Source organism: Carcharhinus amblyrhynchos, chromosome 5, assembly GCF_965287045.1.
Source record: "Carcharhinus amblyrhynchos chromosome 5, sCarAmb.v2.hapA, whole genome shotgun sequence".
NCBI lineage: Eukaryota > Metazoa > Chordata > Chondrichthyes > Carcharhiniformes > Carcharhinidae > Carcharhinus > Carcharhinus amblyrhynchos.
The window spans coordinates 92,324,498-92,346,493 of NC_137328.1; the positions used below are offsets into that span (position 1 = coordinate 92,324,498).

At 41.8% G+C, this 21,996-nt stretch overlaps 1 protein-coding gene across 2 annotated transcripts in view; it reads right to left on the minus strand.

The window, feature by feature from the left end:
• xrcc4 (X-ray repair complementing 4) overlaps positions 1-21,996 on the minus strand; it is a 358,090-nt gene that overhangs the window by 112,650 nt on the left and 223,444 nt on the right. For both annotated transcript variants that reach the window (XM_080189182.1, XM_080189183.1), the window contains one exon: positions 12,642-12,774. In XM_080189182.1, the coding sequence (XP_080045308.1) occupies positions 12,642-12,774 (133 nt within the window). The remainder of the gene's footprint in view (positions 1-12,641; positions 12,775-21,996) is intronic.

Below are 21,996 nucleotides of genomic sequence, written 5' to 3' on the forward strand. Positions count from 1 at the left end.
TCAAGATGAAGCATTTTGATACCCTCCACTCTATATCTTGTGGAAACCTGAAGAAAACATTCAATTTTTTCCGAGTGCAAATAGAAACAACAGCAATGCACATAGTTGTAGGTTACGGAACAAAGGTAAATGGTTGCAATTAAGGCGTGGATCAGCCAGTCACGATCAACTGAATAGCAGGACACATTCAAGCAGCTGATTGGTCTTCTCCAAATCCAATGTTCCTAGTTACTTATAGGTTATCATTTGGTCATTTAATATTCAGGATGGATAACTCATTGTTCTCCGGAGCAGTGTACCTGGTGGCTTTGGTGAGTGCTGGATTTACTTGGAATCACTTTCTGACTGCACTTCCGGTTCGCGGGTTTCTGTGCGTGTATTTTACTTCCGTACCGGAAGTTAGGCGAGGGGATTGTCGGGAAGGGAGAGCGGGGGGGTATAAAAAGGTAGTGATAGACAGCGGGCAGCGTCGGGAGCGGAGCTGAGTGAGAGTTATAAGGGCTTTGGCTCGCTGGGCTTAGGCGAGAGCAGGCTTAGAGAAGGTGAGTAGCAGTTTCTATCCTTCCCGTGTTGCATTTCGGCACACACAAACCCAAGGGAGGTTGGGACATGGCAGGGGCTATGGGGAGGAACATAAGCTGTGTTAGGTGGGAGTTCTTGGAGGCATCACGTCTCCCGAGGGTCCACATCTGTGTTAAGTGTTTAGAGTTGCAGCGGTTAAGGGCCCGGGTCAGGCAACTAGAGGTGCGTTTAGAGGATGCGTTTCTGGTTGGGGAAAATGAAGAGTTAATGGCTAGGAACCATGAGCAAGAGGAGGTCCCAGGGGCTGAGGAGCAGGATGGGTGGACAACTGTCAAGAGGAAGAAGAGGAAGAAGAAGAAGAATAGTCCTGGTCCTCAGACCTCCCCAGTGGCTCCCCAAGGTTCATCGACAGGCGCACAAAAGGATAGACAGGAGGGCCAGAATGACTTAGAGGGACAGAAGGGGGCTGGTAATGTGATAGTGGTAGGGGATGGGAAGGTCAAAGGAATCGACAGGAGGTTCTGTGGGCAGAGGCGTGACTCCAGGATGGTGGTCTGCCTCCCTGGGGCAGGGGTACAGGACATAACGGAAAGGATAGAGGGAATTTTGAAAGGGGAGGGGACCCAGGCAGAGGTAATAATACACTCAAGGGAGAGGGACGTAGGAAGGCGGAATAGGGCAGATGTACGTAGGCAATTTAGGGAGTTGGGGTGCAAACTGAAGAGCAGGACCTCCAGGGTGGCATTCTCTGGGCTGCTGCCTAGTACCGGTAGGGCTAGGAATAACGAGATCATGCAGCTGAATGCGTGGCTGAGGGATTGGTGCAAGGTAGAGGGCTTCATTTTTGTAGACCACTGGGAGGTATTTGTGAGAGAAGGGCAACTGTATAGGAGGGATGGGGAAAATTTGAATGGGAGAGGGACAAATGTCTTAGCAGGGAGGTTAGCTGGAGTGTTTAGCCAGGGTTTAAACTAATAGGGAGGGGGGGTGGGGATGTGACTGATAGCTCATCAGACACTGGGGTCGGGAGTGAGTTGGGTGATAGGGTAGGTTTGGGTGAAAGGAAGATTATCAGGGAGAAGGAGGTTCTGAGAGGCACTGGTAGGTTGGACTGCATCTGTTTCAATGCGAGGAGTGTGATGGGTAAGACGGATGAGCTTAGGGCCTTGGTGTTTGTGAGGAAGTTAGATGTGGTGGCAGTAACGGAGACGTGGTTACGTGAAGGGCAGGATTGGCAGCTGAATGTTCCTGGGTATAAGTGTTTTAGGTGTGACAGAGGAGGGTTGAAGAGAGGTGGTGGGGTGGCATTGTTAGTAAAGGAGCACATCACAGCAGTGCAGAGGGAACACAATATGGAGGAGTTAGGGATTGAGTCGCTGTGGGTGGAGTTGAGGAATAAAAAAGGAGAGATTATGATGCTAGGGGTATACTATAAGCCACCCAACAGCCCGAGGTCAGTGGAGGAAGGTATTTGCAGAGGCATTTTAGATAGGTGCAGAAAGAATAAGGTGGTTGTCATGGGTGACTTTAATCTTCCTGGAGTGGATTGGAGGGGGCCTAGAGCTGGGGGTACGGAGTGAGAGGAGTTTGTAAAGTGTGTGTTGGAAGGGTCCCTAGAGCAGTATGTAACTAGCCCGACTAGGGAGGGGGCTATACTGGATTTAGTGCTGGGAAATGAGCCGGGGCAGGTGGTTGAGGATGAGGTAGGCGAACATGTGGCTATCAGTGACCACAAGTCCGTCTACTTTAGGATAAAAATGGAAAGGGATGAGTGCCATCCGAAGGGGAGGGTGCTGAACTGGGGGAAGGCGAGCTATAGTCGGATTAGGAGGGAGCTGAAGGACACTGATTGGGAGAGGTTGTTAGCTGGCAAGTCCACAGTTGGTAAGTGGGAGGTTTTTAAGGGCAAACTGAAAATGTTGCAGGAAAGGCATGTGCTGGTAAAGAGGAAGGATGGGAAAGGCAGGATTAGAGAGCCGTGGATTACAGGGGGTATAGAAGACTTGGTCAGGAAGAAGAGGGAGGCGTATGTTAGGTCGAAACAACTGGGAACGGAGAGTGCGCTGGAGGAATATAGAGAGAGTAGGAGGGAGCTAAAAAGGGGAGTTAGAAGGGCGAAAAGAGGGCATGAAATGGCCTTGGCTGATAGGATTAAAGGAAAATCCAAAAGCATTTTACTCTTATATTAGGAGCAAGAGAGTGGTTAGAGGGAAAATTGGTCCTCTTACGGACAAAGGAGGGGAGCTATGTATCGAGACTGAGGGAATGGGGGAGATCCTGAATGAATACTTTGCGTCGGTATTCACGAAGGAGAGGGGTTTGGTGTCGTGTAGTGTCTTGGAGGGAGCTGTAGATCGGTGGAAGGAAATATCCATTACGAGGGAGGAAGTGCTAAGGTTTTTAGGTAGCATAAAAACGGATAAAGCTTCGGGGCCTGATGGTATTTATCCCAGGCTGCTTAGGGAGGTGAAAGATGAAATTGCTTCTTTGTCTCTTCTTTGGACACAGGTGAGGTCCCAGAAGACTGGAGGGTAGTTAATGTGGTACCGCTGTTTAAAAAGGGTAGTAGGGATAACCCTGGTAATTATAGACCAGTGAGTTTGACATCGGTGGTAGGAAAATTATTGGAAAAAATTCTTAGGAATAGGATGTATGAGCATTTGGAGCGTTGCGGTCTGATTAGGGATACGCAACATGGCTTTGTTCGGGGGAGGTCTTGCCTTACGAATCTGGTGGAATTCTTCAAGGAGGTGACAAAAACAGTTGACGATGGGCGAGCCGTTGATGTCATCTATATGGATTTCAGTAAGGCGTTTGACAAAGTCCCTCACGGTAGGCTGGTAGAAAAGGTTAAGGCACATGGGATACAAGGACAGGTAGCTAGGTGGATCGAAAACTGGCTGGGAAATAGGAGACAGAGAGTAGTTGTCGAGGGGACCTTTTCTGGCTGGAGGCCAGTCACCAGTGGTGTGCCACAGGGCTCAGTACTGGGACCTCTCCTCTTTGTAGTATATATAAATGACTTGGAAGACTGCGTACATGGTGTGATCAGCAAGTTTGCGGATGACACCAAGATGGTAGGATTGGCAGATACTGAGGACGACTGTTAGGTGACACAGCAGGATATAGATAGGTTGGTCTATTGGGCAGATAGATGGCAGATGGAATTTAATCCTGACAAATGCGAGGTGATGCATTTTGGAAGGAATAATGCAGGGAGGAGTTATGTGATAAAAGGTAAACCCCATTAAGAGTATAGAGATACAGAGGGACCTGGGAGTGCAGGTGCACAACTCTCTGAAGCTGTCAACACAGGTAGAGAAGGTTGTGAAGAAAGCTTATGGAATGCTAGCCTTTATAGGAATGGGTATAGAGTATAAGAGCTGCCGTCTAATGCTTCAGTTGTACAGAACGTTGGTTGGACCGCATTTGGAGTACTGCGTCCAGTTCTGGTCACCTTACTACCGGAAGGACGTGGAGACCCTGGAGAGGGTGCAGAGGAGGTTTACCAGGATGTTGCCTGGCATGGAAGGACTGAGTTACGAGGAAAGGTTGGAGAAACTGGGGCTCTTCTCCTTAGAAAGACGGAGATTAAGGGGGGATATGATAGAGGTGTATAAAATACTGAAGGGAATAGATAGAGTCAACAGTGGTAGGCTTTTCCCTAGATTGGGGACAATTACGAGAGGTCACGATCTAAGGGTGAGGGGGGAGAAGTATAATTTGGATATGAGAGGAAGATTTTTCACGCAGAGGGTCGTGGGGGTATGGAACGCGCTACCGAGTAGGGTGGTGGAGGCAGGCACGTTGGACTTGTTTAGGGTTTACTTAGATAGACACACGAGCGAAGCAAGGATGGAGGGTTATAGTAGAGGGTATTAACTAGGGTCAGAGCCTCGGGACGACACCGGAAATGTAGTATTACATGTTAACATATTGTCTTTTTATTCCACAGGGTCGGTCCACCTTGTTGTCAAACGAGGGGCATGCACACGATGGGTCGTGTGTGGGCTGCTCTTGGAGGTTCCGGGAGTGGCCTAGTACTTCGTGTCGTTGTGTGTGCTTAATTCTGGACCAGCAGATGGGCACCACAACAGCTCAGTGACTATCACTGCTAGTTGTGCAGATACATGGATTTGGGCCTGTGTCTGTGGGAGTTTGCGCATTCTCCCTGTGGTTGCGTGGGTTTCCTCCGGGCGCTCTGGTTTCCTCCCACACCCCAAAGATGTGCTCTTAGGCTGATTGGTGTACCAAATTGACACTATTCTCCCCTGAATCTGGCTACATTAGGGGTTCCACTCACATACACACAGGGCAGGGTAGGTATGGGAAGATGCGGCGGCGCGGGCTCGTTGGGCCGAAGGGCCTGTTTCCCGTGCTGGGATGTTCTTTGTTCTTAGCAAAGTCTGGCCTTCATCCAATCCTAGTCAAGAAAACAAGTGGCCTGATTAACTTGAAACTATAAAAGGTACAAAACTAATCTAAAAGAAAGACTTGCAATTATATAGCACTTTTCATGACCACCAGACATTTGAAACTGCTTTGCAGCCAATTTACTTTTTAACTGTAGTCACAGTCGTAAAGTAGGAAACATGATAGCGAATTTGGGCACAGCAAACTCCATCAGACAGCAACGTGATAATGATTGTTAGTTGAGGGATCGATATTGGTCAGGAAACCGTGGTATCACTCATGCACTTTTTCAAAATTGTGCCATGGGATTGTTTATGTACCACTGAAAGGGAATCCAAAAGATTTCACTGGAATCATATCAGTTTTGTTTCTTTTTGCTCAGGTTCTATGTGGGATTTGAAGCTGAAAACATGTGACTCAGCAGCAAGAATGCTACCAACTATGACACTATGATTGCATCATAGAAATAGCTGCAAGTTGACGCTGATCACTTATGCGCCACTAATGAAAAGGACACAGTTTTTCATTTTAATTTACAAATTTTTGTCAACATTTAATTGGTACCATTGTTCAGTTTGGAATTGTTTATTGATGATATAGAATCCCTACAACGCAGAAAGTGGTTATTCGATCCATCAAGTCTGTGCCACCAACAATCCCATCCAGGCCCTATCCCTGTGACCCAACGTATTTACTCTGCTAATCACCCAACACTAAGGGTAGATTTAGTCAATCAACCTAACTGACACATCTTTGGACTGTGGGAGGAAACCAGAGCACTCGGAGGAAACCCACACCGACACAGGGAGAACATGTAAACTCCACACAGTGACCCAAAGCCAGAATTGAACCTGGGTCCTCGGTGCTGTGAGGCAGCAGTGCTAACCACTGTGCCACCCAATATGTTTAATTTATTTTGGGTTGCTGTCATAAATGCTATAATTAACGAGCTGTGTCAAGGAATAAGAAGAATATGTTGTTCAAAAACTAAATGGAAGTGACTCAAAGATGATAAAATGGACTAACGCAGGCATTGGAAATCCTGAGACTGAAAGTGAACGTTGTTTTTTCTTGGCTAGAATGACATATTCCACCCACCGTATGTGTTATTACATCTCGAAACCAAATTCAATAAAGCTACAGGAAACCTCAAACACATATTCGTCATCAAACAGTCTGGTGTTTCGTGCTGGATGAGATTTCAGACAGTGATCTCAGCAGTGTATCAACCAGGGCAACATACTTCTGTTACATTGCCAGCTGATGTAACCAATGAGTTTATCCTGTGAAAGGCAGAAAGCAAACTGCCTGCAGAATCCCTCACGTGAGTGAGTGATCTCAGCGTAGCTGAAGTGGTGAATGATTTTAAGTGGTGAATGATTTTTCCCTTTGGCTGATGAGCACGTTAATATCTGCTCATATCCAGTTTTGCGGCTCACGAGTTGCTAACAAGTAATTTGAGGGTAACTTCTTACAACAAATTACAAGAAGAGCTGTACCCAATTTAAGGGTGGATGGTAATACCACCAGACTAGGAATACAGAGGCCCTGGCTAATACTCTGGGGAACAAGAACAGAAAATGCCGGAAAAACTCAACAGGTCTGGCAGCATTTGTAGGGAAAGAAAACAGTTAACATTTCAAGTCTAAATAAATCGTCTTCAGAGCTAAAGAGAGGGAGAAATGTGTTGGATTATATGTTGTATGGAAGGAGATGGAACAAACTAGAAGGTCAGCAATTGGTAGGTGAGAGCAGAGATTGCAACAAGGAGGTCAGAACGTGTTGATGGGAGAATAAAGATCAGTGCTAGATGAAATTTAAGAAAAGGTGACAGTTGGCCCAATGGGAAGGTTTTTGCACTAGGGCAAAACCTGTTTTGGCATATCAAAAAGAAAGTTAAGATGGAACAGAAGGGTCACAATCCAAAGCTGCCAAACTCTCAAGGGCTGAAACACATCTAGGAGATGAGGTTGTGCTCCTTTTGCGTGCACGGGGCTTCATTGGAGCACTGCAGCAGGCCAAAGATGGACATGTGGGCAGGGGAGCAAGATGCTGAGTTGAAATGGCAAGCAACAAGAAGGTTGGGATCATGGCTGTAGATGGAGTGCAGGTGTCCTGCAAAGCAGTCACCCTGTCTACGTTTAGTCTCCCCAGTGTAGAGGAGACTGCTTTGAGAGTAACGAGCAAAGGAGACCACACTGACTTCACCTAAAGGAGAGGCACTGCGAAAGCTTGTGATTCCAAATAAACATTTTGGACTATAATCTGGTGTCTTGTGACCTCTCAAATTGAAGGAGGTGCAAGTGAAATGACCTGAAAGGAATCTTTGGGGCCTTGAATGGTGTGGAAGGAGGTGGTAAAGGCACAGGTGTGCACTTTCTGTGATTATATGGGAAGGTGCTGTGTGAAGGGGATGAGGAGGTGAGCGTGATGGAAGTGGTGAGCAGGATGTCATGGAGAAAGCGGAATGCTGGGGGGGTGCATGACAAGGGGAGCGGAGTTTGGAAGACGTGTTTCGTGGTGGCGTTATGCTGGAATTGGCAGAAATGAGAGGGCAGAGATTGCAATAAAGAGGTAAGAATATGTTAGTGGCATGATGGCACAGTGGTGAGCACTGCTGCCTCACAGCGCTATGGACCCGGGTTCGATTCCCAGCTTGGGTCACTGTCTGTGTGGAGTTTGCACATTCTCCCTGTGTCTACGTGGGTTTCCTCCAGGTACTCCTATTTTCTCCCACAGTTCAAAGATGAGTAGGTTAGGTGGATTGGCCATGCTAAATTGCCCCTTAGTGTCAGGGGGACTAGCTAAGGTAAATGCTTGGGGTTATGGGGATGGGATCGTGGTCGATGCAACTCGATGGGTCAAATGGCCGTCTTCTGATTGTAGGATTCTATGATTCTAGATACCCAATACTAGATCCCATCAATATTTGACCTGCATTGCACCAGCAGTTCCACCTGCTCTTATATAGTATATAATCCAACACATGAGAATGTAGAGGGCATGGTTAGTAAGTTTGCAGATGACACTGAGATTGGTGGCATGGTGGACAGTGAGGAGGATTATCTTCAACTTCAATGCAACCTTGATCAATTGGGCCAGTGGGCTGATGAATAGCAGTTGGTGTTTAGTTTACACAAATGGGAGGTGATGCACTTTGGTAGATTGAACCAGGGCAGGACTTACTCAGTTAATGGTAGGGCACTGGGGAGAGTTACAGAACAAAGAGCTCTAGGGGTACATGTTCATAGCTCCTTGAAAGTAGAATCACAGGTGGACAGAGTGGTGAAGAAGGTATTCGGCATGCTTGGTTTCATCGGTCATAACATTGAGTACAGCAGTTGGGATGTCTTGTTGAAGTTGTACAAGACATTGGTAAGGCCGCACTTGCAATACTGTGTACAATTCTGTTCACCCTATTATAGAAAAGAATATTATTAAGCTAGAAAGAGTGCAGGAAAGATTTACTAGGATGCTACCGGGACTTGATGGATTGAGTTATAAAGGCTGAATAGACTGCAACTTTTTCCCCAGGAGCGTAGGAGGCTGAAGAGTGACTTTATAGAGGTCTATAAAATAATGAGGGGCATAGACAAGGTAGATCGTCAATATTTTTTCCCAAAGGTAGGGGAGTCTAAAACTAGAGGGCATAGGTTTAAGGTGAAATGGGACAGATACAAAAGTGTCCAAGGGGCAATTTTTTCACACAAAGGATGGTCAGTGTCTGGAACAAGTTGCCAGAGATAGCAGTAGAGGCGGGTACAATTTTACCTTTTAAAAAGCATTTAGATAGTTACATGGGTACGATGGGTATAGAGGGATACAGGCCAATTGTGGGCATTTGTGATTAGTTTAGGGCGGTTTAAAAAAAAGTAGCATGGACAAGTTGGGCCGAAGGGCAATTTCCATGCTGTAAACCTCTATGGCATATCTCCTCTTTAACTCTGAAAAAGAGTCTTTTGGACTCAAAATGTTAACTCTGTTTTCTCTTCCGACAGATGCCAAACTTTCCAGCATTTTCTGTTTTTGTTTCAGACTCCAGCATCGACACAGTTTTTGATTTGGTTTTAGTACTCTGCGAACATGGATTCAAATCTCACCATAGCAACTGGTGAAACTTCAAAACACTTACCCAAGAAACCAGAAAGGGCTTCAGCTCAATGCCTCAGCTGAGAATCGGGATCCCTGACAGTGTAGCACACTGTCAGTAATGCATTGGAGTGTTAGCTGTGACTGAGTGCTGGAGTGAGGTTTAAATTCACAACTTTCCAAGTTAGAAGTCAGTGGGCAACCACAAGTATGGACTTGATTCAATGGTTCAATTTATTCTGTTCTTTCAGTCAAGACAGAATTTTTTGAGATTTTTCACTCAGCCATTACACAAGCATATTACAGAAGAACAGGAACTCACCACAATACAAAGATGCATTCCTGAGTGTGGACAATTTTCTGGGGTTCGAGTCATTTAAATAGTTTTGGTGGGCCCACTGCAGTGTAATATGCATGGCAACCTTCACGCCACTTGCAAGTTCAAATACAATTCAAAGGTTTTCAACAAAGATGCTTCAGCACCTGCAGATCCCCTTCCATTACACATTATAACATTGGATTTCAGAAGCAAAGAAATAGCCCTTGCTGCCTCCTTTTCCATTACTACCCTGTTTCTTCCACAATCCTTGAAGCTCATTGCTAGATAGACTATTGGTCCTTTCTTTTCCCAAAGTACCAGATGCCATGTTGCCCATGCTATGCCATTATCAACTTAGAAATTCAACTACAATGCAAAATAATTTCAATCTGAAGGTGGTAGGAAAATGTCTCAGTAACTATACATGCCACAAAGAGCCTAACCTCAGCAAGATCTGGTCCATCTTGCCCAGAATTTGCTGGAAAAATAGCAATATTTGAATGATGCATACCATTATCAATGTGCAGAGAAAATATCAAGGAGTTCAGTTCCCTGGAGGAGACGTGCATTTAACCCAACTGAACATGAAATGGTTAACGTGCAGTATTTATATTATTGTATTATATTTGTAATACAAAAGTCAATTTATTTGGAGGCAAAACCTGAAAACGCAAGATTTGTAGCCACGCACTGCAGGCCATTGTTGAGAGAAGGGGAAAAGCAGCAGCAAGTCGACCTGTGTTCTTGAAAGTAACTTATTAATTCTTACTGACAGCTATAATTATCATTCAAAGTAAAGGATTCAAAGATCTGCTCAGTTAAAAACTTAGGAAAGGGTCTGTGATGCCAGGACTAATTAAATGCAGAGAAAAATTAAGGAAAGCAGAACAAAACTGAAATGAAGTGCAATTTAAGTTGGCACTCTTTCCATAAAATCTGTTCCAAGTAAAGTTAACTCCAGTACAAAATGTTCCCCTCCCTGTAATCACAAATGTTTGCTGATTCAAACCAAGATACTTGCGTGTAAACCAGTTTTGCATCCACAGTCCAAATTACAACATAATGTTATACACTGAAGTTTTGTACAAATCTGCAATCTCTTTGTTAAAGTGAAAATTGAAGATCAAACAATTTATATCAATTACTATTACACCTTTTACATTTTCACGTCCTACACTTCATAATGCATTCATCTTTTTTTAACCGATGGTTTTTCCCTTACCATGATGGCAATTCTGGGAATATATTATATTTCCATCTCTTATCCAGAATTTGTCTATTCCTGGAGATCAGGTGTACTGTACAATCTACTTTTAATTTGAAGTTGCTTAATTGAAATGTTTAGCTATTGTGAATTGAAATTATGCAAAAAAATGCAAGTTGTTGCTATTTACAACAATCTGAGTTTAAGAATCACAACTTTATAATTCAAAGTACTATTCAATGTGTAAAGTTAAAATGGGACTGGAGTAGACTGAACTAGTCAAGGTTTAGTTATGTCAAGAACAAAATCTTGTGTTCATGTAGCACTCCTAACAAAAATGAATAATTTGATTGAAAATGAAGATGGGAGGCCTAAGTGCAAGATGTGAGCTATTACTGGGATTCTGAAGACAGACAGCAGAGTGGCAATAAAACTTTCAGAGAGAATTCTAAAAGTCAAGATATAGTGATTGAAAAAACAGCCTCGGATGGTAAACAGGATGGAGTCGCAAAAGCACTAATCTGGTATTAGAGGTTAGGGACACATGGCTGAAGAAGATGAATGAGATTAGATGGAGTTAAAATCTCTTATTGGTCATTACCTGACACTGTGGGCATAAGTATTATTCTAAGTCTGAGTCTTGTTCAGGTGGGTACGAACTGCTTCAGGCTGTAATGAGGTCTGGTGCTAAGTGGCTCTGACAAACTTCACAAAGGTGTTAAACGTGTATGCCACTCTACATTTGTCCCACTTTGCTGTTGTAACTTCAGCAGAACCCCAGAGACAAATTCTGGCACAAACAACAATTTTCAGCTGTTTTTCATTTCTCTGAAGATTTATTTTAATTTTCCCTAAACTTATTTTAAAAGCTTGAGAGAATCCCAACAATACTTCAGGGCCATTTTAGTAGGTTGTCAAAGAGTTTTGATTTATGTTCTGAAATGACGTGCCAGTTACTCTTTGAGACTAAACCATATATCAGTAATTTTCTCTGCAAGTAAAATATGTCTCAAGAAACCAGTAATCAATTCTCTTTGTAAGCATTTGAGTTAAAGACATTTATTGGTAACTACCTACTTGTTCCAAAATGGAACAAGCTGTATGTACTTACCCTTACTATAACAATCTGTCAGGGCAACCTCTTTGCTGGCCAAGTTGAGGGTGATTAGAGTCAGTATTTGTAGTAGTGCACAGCTTAGAATGGGCCACTTCCCACCAACATTTTTATTTTGAACCAATAAAATCACATCGTCAATTTTTAATGATCTAACTGGAGGCAGAGACAATCAACCAAGAACTGTGTACCTCACAAAATGAAAATGAAGGATTCTTCCTTCACTGACATGGCAAGTAGGCTTAACTGAATAGGAATGTTAAATAATATATTCTCTCCTGCACACTATCTCTGTTAAACTCTTTGGAGACTACAAACGTCAATATGATAAAGTCCTAAAGCACAAGAAACCACATTGTTGTTCCAAAGATATTTTTCTTCCTTTAAAGAAACAATAGATTTCACAGGATTCATTTGCAATTTTGAAATATTATCTACAGATAGAATGAAAATATTGCTGATACATACTAAGCTAAAGCAAACTGCATGCCTCCAGGTTTAACATAAAACCAGTCGCAACAATATCCAAATTTTCCATGTTAGATTCATACACATCTCCAAACAGGTTGCAAATACAAGAAGGGAGTGAATATAATAGAATGCTAATTCTTGCCATGTAAAATTCTGAAGGAACACAATTGCTTTGCAGAAAACTGCTAATTAGTTTAAGCCACATTGTTCTGAATAAGTTCACTATCAGTACTGTACATCATGAATCCACATAAACAATTAACTCACTTTTGGTTCAAACTCATCCACGCAACTAGTTTAAACTAGTTTAAAAACGATTGTATAACATTTCCACCATGAAATGATACAGTGGGTTGTTAATAAAGAAATGCTTAGTGTGTTTGCAAGGCACAATTGTTTGCTTCTTTTTATGCAGAAGTTAAAGCGTTCTTGTGTTTGTGACTGATAGCTTAATTTCAAACACTCAGTTCATATAAAATAAACACCTTAGCTTCTGAGAAAACTCTTACCTCTTTTCTGGAGAATCTTTTGGGGTCTCTGCCATTTTATTCTGCTGGGGAAGTCGCTGTCGTCGCTTTCGACTTGGTGCTATATCAACCATACCATGTAGGCTGCTGCCAAAGGGATCACTCTGGGGTGGAACTGAAAAGGATGGGAAACAATTATAACGAATATGTATACTTTTCTCATCTGCAAGTTAAATAGACTGAATTATTGGCCTTCACAAGAGGTTATTGCAGAAGGTCAGGGGACATGGAGTTGGGGGTAGGGTGTTAGCGTGGATAGAGGATTGGTTGTCAAATAGGAGGCAGAGAGTGGGGGTCAATGGGTGCTATTCGGATTGGCGGTTGGTGACTAGTGGGGTGCCCCAGGGGTCGGTGCTGGGGCCTCAGCTATTTACCATTTATATAGATGATCTGGAGGAGGGAACCGAGTGTAGGGTGTCGAAATTTGCTGATGACACCAAGATTGGGGGAAAGGCAAATTGTGCGGAGGGTGTGGAGAGTCTGCAGAAGGATCTAGATAGGCTGGGCGAATGGGCCAGGAAATAGCAAATGGAATTTAATGTTGGCAAGTGTGAGGTGGTCCACTTTGGTAGGAAGAACGGTAGGAAGGACTATTACTTACGTGGCGAAAAACTGCAGCAGGCGACGGTGCAGAGGGACCTCGGGATCCTTGTGCATGAGTCGCAAAAACCCAGCTTGCAGGTGCAGCAGGTGGTCAGGAAGGCGAATGGGATGCTGGCCTTCATAGCGAGGGGGATTGAATATAAAAGTAGGGAGGTCTTGCTGCAGCTGTATAGGGCATTGGTGAGGCCGCAGCTGGAGTACTGTGTGCAGTTTTGGGCGCCGCACCTGCGCAAGGATATTTTGGCCTTGGAGGGAGTGCAGAGGAGGTTTACTAGGCTGATACCGGAGTTGAGGGGGTTGAGCTATGAGGAGAGGCTGAATAAACTAGGCTTGTACTCGTTAGAGTTTAGAAGAATGAGGGGAGATCTCATTGAGACGTATAAGATGATGAATGGGATGGATAGGATAGAGGTGGAGAGACTCTTCCCGCTCAAAAAAGACAGTAGGACTAGGGGGCACAGCCTCAAGATAAAGGGGAGGCAGTTTAGAACGGAGTTGAGGAGGAACTTCTTCACTCAAAGGGTGGTGAATCTCTGGAATTCTCTGCCCGTTGAAGTGGTGGAGGCTGCCTCGCTAAATATTTTTAAGAAGCGGGTTGATGGGTTCTTGATAAGAGAAGGGATTAAGGGTTATGGGGAGAGGGCGGGAAAGTGAAACTGAGCCACGACAGATCAGCCATGATCTTATTGAATGGCGGGGCAGGCTCGAAGGGCTAGATGGCCTACTCCTGCTCCTATTTCTTATGTTCTTATGTTCTAAATCTTGAAGAACATACTTAAAATGTAGAGCATACTAAAAATAAGAAAATGCTGGAAATACTCAGCAGGATTGTCAACATCAGTGAAGAGAGAAGCAGAGTTGTCACATATTAAAATATATACTACCTGGTTGAATCACATTAAGGCAAGGAACAAGATTATTGGCATATTCGTGAAAGTATTAAGAGAGAAATATCGGAAATGAATTAAAAATACTTTGTTTTTTTTTAAGTCTCCTGTCAGTTAATCAGTCTCCCTTAAAATGGAGATGCACGAAAGATGGATAAGTTAAATAGCTAACATAAAAACTTCAGGAAAAGTGGAGTATGCACTTCATGTATGCAAAAAACGTATGACAATTTGGCCTTTTGGCTAAGATCAAGTGTAGTATCGACATGCTGTACTTGGTTGGAGTCATTAGACGACATTCCAGTTTCATTTTAAGCAATTTTTAAAAGTGGCATCTCGGCCTTTTGGCTAAGATGCAAATTAGATCAAGCCTTGGAGGAGGAGCTATGCCTACTCCAATCAGCTTGCATCACGTAGATCAAGCCCAAGACAGGACTGAGAGCTCTGTCTTGTTAGCTTGGATCGGGAATGTCTCAACTTGTTGAGATTCTGAATTGGACTTGATTTGATTGAATTGGATTAAAAAAAAGTATGGCAATTCTATCTTGCTCTCCAGTTGAAACTTTCTTTCAGATCTTGCATTAAACATTCCTAATCTCCCCTTCACTATCAGTTAATCCATTTTGAAAGCTTGCACCATTCTACAATTTATTGTAATTCTATAGTTACAAAGTAAGGAAAAGGTTACTTCATAACTTTAATTTACCTTGTAGTTTTCATTGCATCTCGTTAAGGTCAAAATATTTGTTACACTGAAATTTCCAGAATTATCTTCAGAGGAAACTACCTGACATTACTTAGCTGACATGGAAAAGAAAGCAACAGTTATTGAATTTAGAGGTTTGCATAAATAGTTGTTCGTTATGGAGCAGGAGTAAGTCAGAAAGAAAGGAATTTTCTGTATTTTCAAGTGAAAACAGCCTACGAATTATATAATTTTGTGTTGCATTTAAATGATGCAATATTTTTCCTTTTTTTTAACCAAAACACAATGAACACAACATTGCTCAAAAAAGGAATGCACCATACACAAATAATATTACTGTTGCAATATTGAAATAATAATGACTTCGAGCAATTCAGTATGAACTAATCAGAGCCAAATGGAAGTAAAGCATAGAACAAGTAAATGTAGTTATTATATTAGTTTCTGACCCAATAGTAAATGCAACCAGAACTATTTTCTCACGTGTAAGTAATAACAATATAGTTTGGATGGGCTGAATGACCAGTTATGTTTATCTATGCCGATTCCACAAGGTGTTATTTGAAAATAGTAACTTTAAAAATGGAAGGCAGATGGCTCATTTGTTGGTGGTGAGGGGGGAGGGGTTGCACTGAGAAAATGCATGAACAGGTTACTTTAAAAAAAAGGGGTTTATGATGGAGTAAAAGGGTCACAATCCATAGCTGCCAAACTCAACACTGAGTTGACTTGGCAACATTCCCAACTAGAAGGTGAGATGCTACTCCTCTAGTTTGCAGCAGGTATCACTGGAGCATTGCAGCAGGCCAAAGGTGGACATATGGGCATGAGAGCAAGATGCTAAGTTAAAATGGTATGCAATGGGAAGACTGGGGTTATGCTTGTAGACTGAGTTGTGCCAAGCAGTCATCCAATCTATATTTAGCCTCCCTAATGTAGAAGAGACCGTATTGTGAGCAACAAATATGTTCGACCACATTGAAGAAGTGAATCGCTGCTTAACCTGAAAGTGTTTGGGGCCTTGAATGGTGAGGAGGAAGGAGATAAAGGGTCAGGTGTAGGACCTTCTGCAGTTGAAAGGGAAAGTGTTGTGGGAAGGGAATGGGGAGTTGGGAATGATGGAGTGGAGGACCAGAGTGTCACAGTGAGAGCTGGTGAAATGCTGTCAGGGGTTGCAGGGGGAAGGGGATTGTTGGAATGAGTGGGTTGTGGAAATGGCAGAGGATGATCATTTGAATGCGAAGGCTATTAGGGTGGAAAGTGAGGACAAGGAGGACCTTATAATGTTTCAGGGCAGAAGAGGGAAGGCCATGGGACGGGAGGGAGAATGTGAATGTCCAGCAGCACTAATAATAAACAAATTTGTCAACTAAACAACTAGAATCACTCATCCTGTTAAAAATGGTAAGAAGGTAAACAGTTAAGTATTTTGTTGAATAAGAGAATTCTTAAATTATAAAAAGGTAGAGAGCACTTCAATAAATTTGTTTTTCTATGTCTGTACGTATTGCATGAAAGCAATAACTTTTTTCATGGTTTAACTCCTCAATACAACAAAAATGTTTTCCAGGGGTCTCCTCAGTATTCTTGGGATGTTGAGGCTGGGAATGTTTGTGAAACACTGTTATAGAGGTTTTGTTTTCAGAACATTGAAAGGACACCCCTAACTAGGTTCTTTCTCTGGTCAATGACTAGCTTACAGTGGCTATGAAACTACTGCTTATTTAGTTTTGTTATAATAAGACATGATGAAGTTAATATCACAAAAACGGGTTCAATATTTCTTTTTAACTGAAGACATTAGTCTATTTATAAATGAAACTGAAATGGAAGGCAATCGGTTTACAGAAATTGTGTTTAGTTATGAATCTAAAGAAAAAGTTTATAACAATGAAATACTAGTCCAAAATATGGTTGAAAAGGCATAAACATCATAAACACAATTGTTTCATGCAGCTGATAGCACACGAGAATAATTAAGTGCAGTTGGAATTGCTCAAATAGTTCTATGTTAATTCTTCTGTTAGAAAATTCAGCACAGTTCTGGGTTAATCCTGACTTGCAGAGTGATGGAAGCTGATAACTGACGCACCTTGTCTGAAAGGAGTTGTTTATTTTACTCAGCCATTAAAATTAATCATAAATGACTACTTTTTAAACATATTATTTCAAGTACAGAATTTCATTTGCAGATTGGTTTGAGATTCCATGGCCAATTTTGTCAATTATTGAGCAGCAAACAATTTATTAATTTTGTAATCAATTTTACCCCTTTCCTTTCCTTTCACTGTGGGTTACTAATAATTTTGATTGGATCAGCTGAGACATGTCAGCCAATTTTCCCTTTGAGTTGTACTGCTGTGACTTGGGAAGGAAGTTGTGCTGTTAACAGACTGAGGCCAGAGACATTTGAACAGCTACATCACAAAAGCTGCAATTTTCCTCTTAGCCCAGTCTTGTACTTACACAGTAAACTCCTGCTCTCTCATCACTATTTGCTTTCATATTCCACAAGAGAATGAATTTTCTGTCCAACAACTGATGAAAAAAATGTGGTGGCAAAAAGAGAATGTCAGGAAAGGTATAAGCAAATTACTGTGGAAACAAAAACAGAAAATGCTGGAAAATCTCAGCAGGTTTGACAACATCTTTGGAGACAAAAAAGAGCTGATGTTTCAAGTCCAGATGACGTAGAGTCACCCAGTCTTGAAACATTTGCTCTGTTCTCCCTCCATAGGTGCAGTCAGACCCACTGTGATTTTCCAACATTTTCTGCTTTGGCTCAGGAAAGTTATACATGTGTAAAGGATGGATAGGAAGTGGTTTACATTTTGTCATAAACATAGAATAGTACAGGACAAAGTCTAGAAAAAAACTCTGTCAGTTTCACACATCTGCTATTTATCCCTGAATACAAAAGGCTGTGTACTACAGGTAGCTGTGGAGGCCAAGTCCTTGAATATTTTCAAGGCTGCAATCACTAGGTTTTTAACCAGCAGGGCAATTAAGTGTTACAGAGATAAGGCAGGAAAGTTACATCAGCTATGATCTTACTAAATGGCAGAGCAGGCTTGAAGAGTTGAATGGCCTATTCCTGTTCCTATTTTGCATGGTTTTATGGTCTGAGAAGAGCGTTCATTGGTTTCTTTATCTCTTATCATTTTGTGTTGTAGTATTCTAATGTTATTATGTTTTAATACAGTTAAAGTTGGTAACTTCTCTCAGATTCAGTTTATACATGCTTCCTTCTGAACAAGAACAGTTCAATAATATGCAAGTGGCATGCCTGCAACTCAAAAACAAATCATGTGTTTTTGGCTTATACGTCTGCAATTGTACTGAGCTCCATTTAATCTTCATATACATGTAATAACTATATTCAAATTGATAGAATTAGATAATTATTATTTTGATTCTAATTATTTGCATTTCTTTCCATCAGAATTTTGTTAAAACGAGTTGCACACATGGTTTCTGCTAGGTTAGCATGGAACAATAAATGAAAGTTGTGGAAAATTGCCTACTCTGATTATAACTGAAATAGGGAAGGCCCAGATTTTACAATAGTAATGACAGCAAAATTATGAACACTTGTGGTCAGTATTCTTCAGTAGCTGAGAGCAACTTCTCGACTCCCACATGGATAGTTAAATTCAAAAGTCTACAAATTGCTGTCAGTGATTTTCTCCACAGGATCCACTAATGAAGTCTCCCTAGACGCCACTCAACTAGAAATCACTAAACAGACAACAGTGTTCCCTTCTATGTTATGAGTATCACTGTAAAGACTCTTTAAAAAGTTACACATTGTTCAATGAGGAGTAATTAGGTTTTTAAAGGGAGTACAAAGGTCAATTAGGGTTGAACAACCTCAACTGATCCTGAAAAACAATTTTTAAATTTGTGTAATGTCAAATTTCTTCATTATTATAAAATAATTCCTTTTTTTATGTATTTTTGAAAAGTTTGCAATATTTCAGTTTCTACTTTAATAACGTCTCGAGAGATTTTAGCATGTTACCTGTTAAATTGAAAGTAAAATCAAAGTAAAAGTGAATGATAATCACTGATTTTTACTTGCCAGATTTCTGGCTGAGCGAATTCTTGAATGGCTACTTATTGCTTAATGATATCACCACTGCCCAAAAAGCCCCTTGACTTAGCGCCAGTCTGAAATTTTTAATGTTGGGAATTCCTTGCCACAGACATCACTGCAACTATATGGGTAGCTGTCTTTGAGATCAGTAGCAAATCAATGTTGTGGGCAGCTATCCAGGTCCGAAAGGTCTGAAACTCCATGGTGCTTCCCCCACTTTTAAAAATTGGTTCAGCTACTTGCTACTTGAAAATGGTAGCTTATGATTGATTCAACAGTAGTTCAGTGGGTCACATTCTTGCATCTCAGTAACAAGGTTGTCCCATTCCAACAATTGAGCACAACAATCTAAGCTGACCCCTCAGTGAAACACTGAGGAAGTGCTGCAATGTCAGTGGCGACATCTTTTAGATGAGATATCAAACTAACAGCATCCCATCTACCCTCTCAGGTGGATGTACACACAATTTTAAAAACCAGGGAAGTTATTCCCACTGACTTGGCAACACTTATTCTTCAATCAAAATTAACAGTTTACCAGATCATTTTCACACTGTTATTTGTGGGAGCTTGCTGTGTGCAAATTGGCTGCCACGCTTCCTACGTTACAACAGTGACCACACTTCAAAAGTACTTCACTGGTTGTAAAACACAGGCATGAAAGGGGCTATATAAATGCAAATCATTCTTGTGTTCCTCCCTGCAACGCGACAGCATATGAATGGCTCCTGGCACGTGGAAAAATAACTTGTGTTTTTTAATTGACACGGAAAATGGAAACTCCCCAGTGGCTCAAGTTGGGTAATACAGTGAGCAGCTAGCTGACTTATACAGAACAGGAAAAACTGCCACTTGAGCCAAGTATTGGAATCAGTCTCCTGCATTTAATACTTCCAGCAATAGGTCAACAACCTCAGATGAAGGGTGAAAAAAAAACAGTAGAAAAGAATAAGAGAACCAGAGTGAAGAATAGAGATGCACAACGCGGCAAGAATGGTGGCTTGTATTCAATAAAATTCTGGAAGTTACCATGGATCCTGCTCTGGAATATTGAGTTTGGCAATTCTAGCAATCTGAATTCTAAAATGAAATTCATCTTGGCTCCCAGTTCCTGGCTGTTGCAGCTGGTGGAAACTAAAGACAGGAGTGAATGAAATGTATCAATACCAATTGCAGTGATAGGGCAGTGGAGTTACTGAAACACATCCAGAGTACAGCAACATGTTTTTCTGGTGTTTTTTGTTTTAGCTCTAATTTATATCCAGAAATTCCTGTGGAGTGTTGTAACTTCAGAAGGCAGCCACATCTTCACATAATACAAAGGCTGATAGAATACATTTCTGAGAATCAAACAAGGGTACACTGAACTGCTACAATGGATAGCCAATCATGGTTGTTATAGTGTATTTTTATTTGTTTCTACTGGCTCATGCTGTATTAATGGATGTAATGGAAACAATGTAAAAGACATAGCAAAGAAAACAGAGAAAAAAGTCACAGAATCAATCACACACCATTAATAAAGTTTTGTTAATTTTTTTTAAACAGATGTCTGTCCTGCCTGTCATGTCTATAATACGCAACAAAAACTAGCGATGAGGACTACAGATAGATGCTTACTGGCCACCCAGAAAATAGAAATTAACCGAAGAAAAATCAAAATAAGAAGAAAATTTTCACACGTGCTATGGAGACTAATGAGCGAAGTGGGCGTGAGTAAATGATACTCTGCAAGCAAATTATAGAGCTGGCTGTGATAAATAAGAGGTTGGAGCTTGATTAGGTGCCTTGTATATAAGAAATCATGGTAGCTGCTAGAAACCTGGGTGTAAAGCATGCATGTGGGAAACCTGCTTACATGGAAAAAGTGGTGGGAGTTTTCAGCATTGTGGGATCTTTTGATGAAAATGTAGAGCAACGGAATTTTACACCAAACAATTTGACTATTTTACACAGGAAAAGAAGACAGCTTAAGATATTATGGTTCCCACTTTCTGTCTTCTTCTATTGTTCAGTGCAACCTGACAAATCCAGCACTAAAATATAAAAAGATTGTGGCCATTCTGCAAGAACATTTTCTATGAAATCTCTAGTAAATGCTAAATCATGATCCTAAATCATTTTAGGATCCATAACATAAACCAATGAGGCAGAGTCAATTATGCAATTCGTGGCAAAGACTTGCAGAATATTGAGAGTTTGGAGACGTGCTGAATGACACTATTTGGGACAAATTTGTGGTCTATGCAGTGATACAAAAATTAGGTTAATGGAAAGTAATCTTACTCTGCAGAAGGCCATTGAAATTGCTATTTCTATGGAACTGGCTGCAAAGGAAGCTCAGCAATTGAGTTTGTGTATTTGAATACACAAAACGTCCACTGGATTGACCCCCAAATCCGTTGAGGCTTGTGTGCAAAGCACTGAGGGTGACAAGGATGAAGAATGTACTCTGGATGGGAGACTTCAACTTCTAATACCAAGAATGGTTCTGTAGTAGCACTACAGATCGAGCTGGTCGGGTCCTAATGGACATATCTGCTTGAGTGGGTCTGTGACAAGTGGTGAGGGAACCAACAATAGGGAAAAACATGCATTGTCACCAATCTGTCTGCTGCAGATGTATCTATCCATGACAGATCTGTAGGCGTGAACACCACGCAGTCCTTCTGGAGATGAAGTCCCACCTTCGCATTGAGAATATCCTCCATCGTGTTATGTGACACCACTACTCTTAAATGGAATAGTAAGAACGCTCACAACACCGGTTGAAGTCCTCAGGTGAGTGCTCCAAAAGCTCGTGATTCCAAATAAACCTGTTTGACTTTAACCTGGTGTAAGACTTCTTACTGTACCCACCCCAGTCCAAAACCAGCATCTCCACATCATGGCTAAATGGAATAGGCTTCAAATAAAGCTAGCAACTCAACTCTGGGCATCCAGGAGGCACTATGGACCATCAGCAGCAGCAGAATTGCACTCAACCACAATATGCAACATCACAGCCTGGATATCCATCACTTTACCATTGCCAACAAGCCAGGG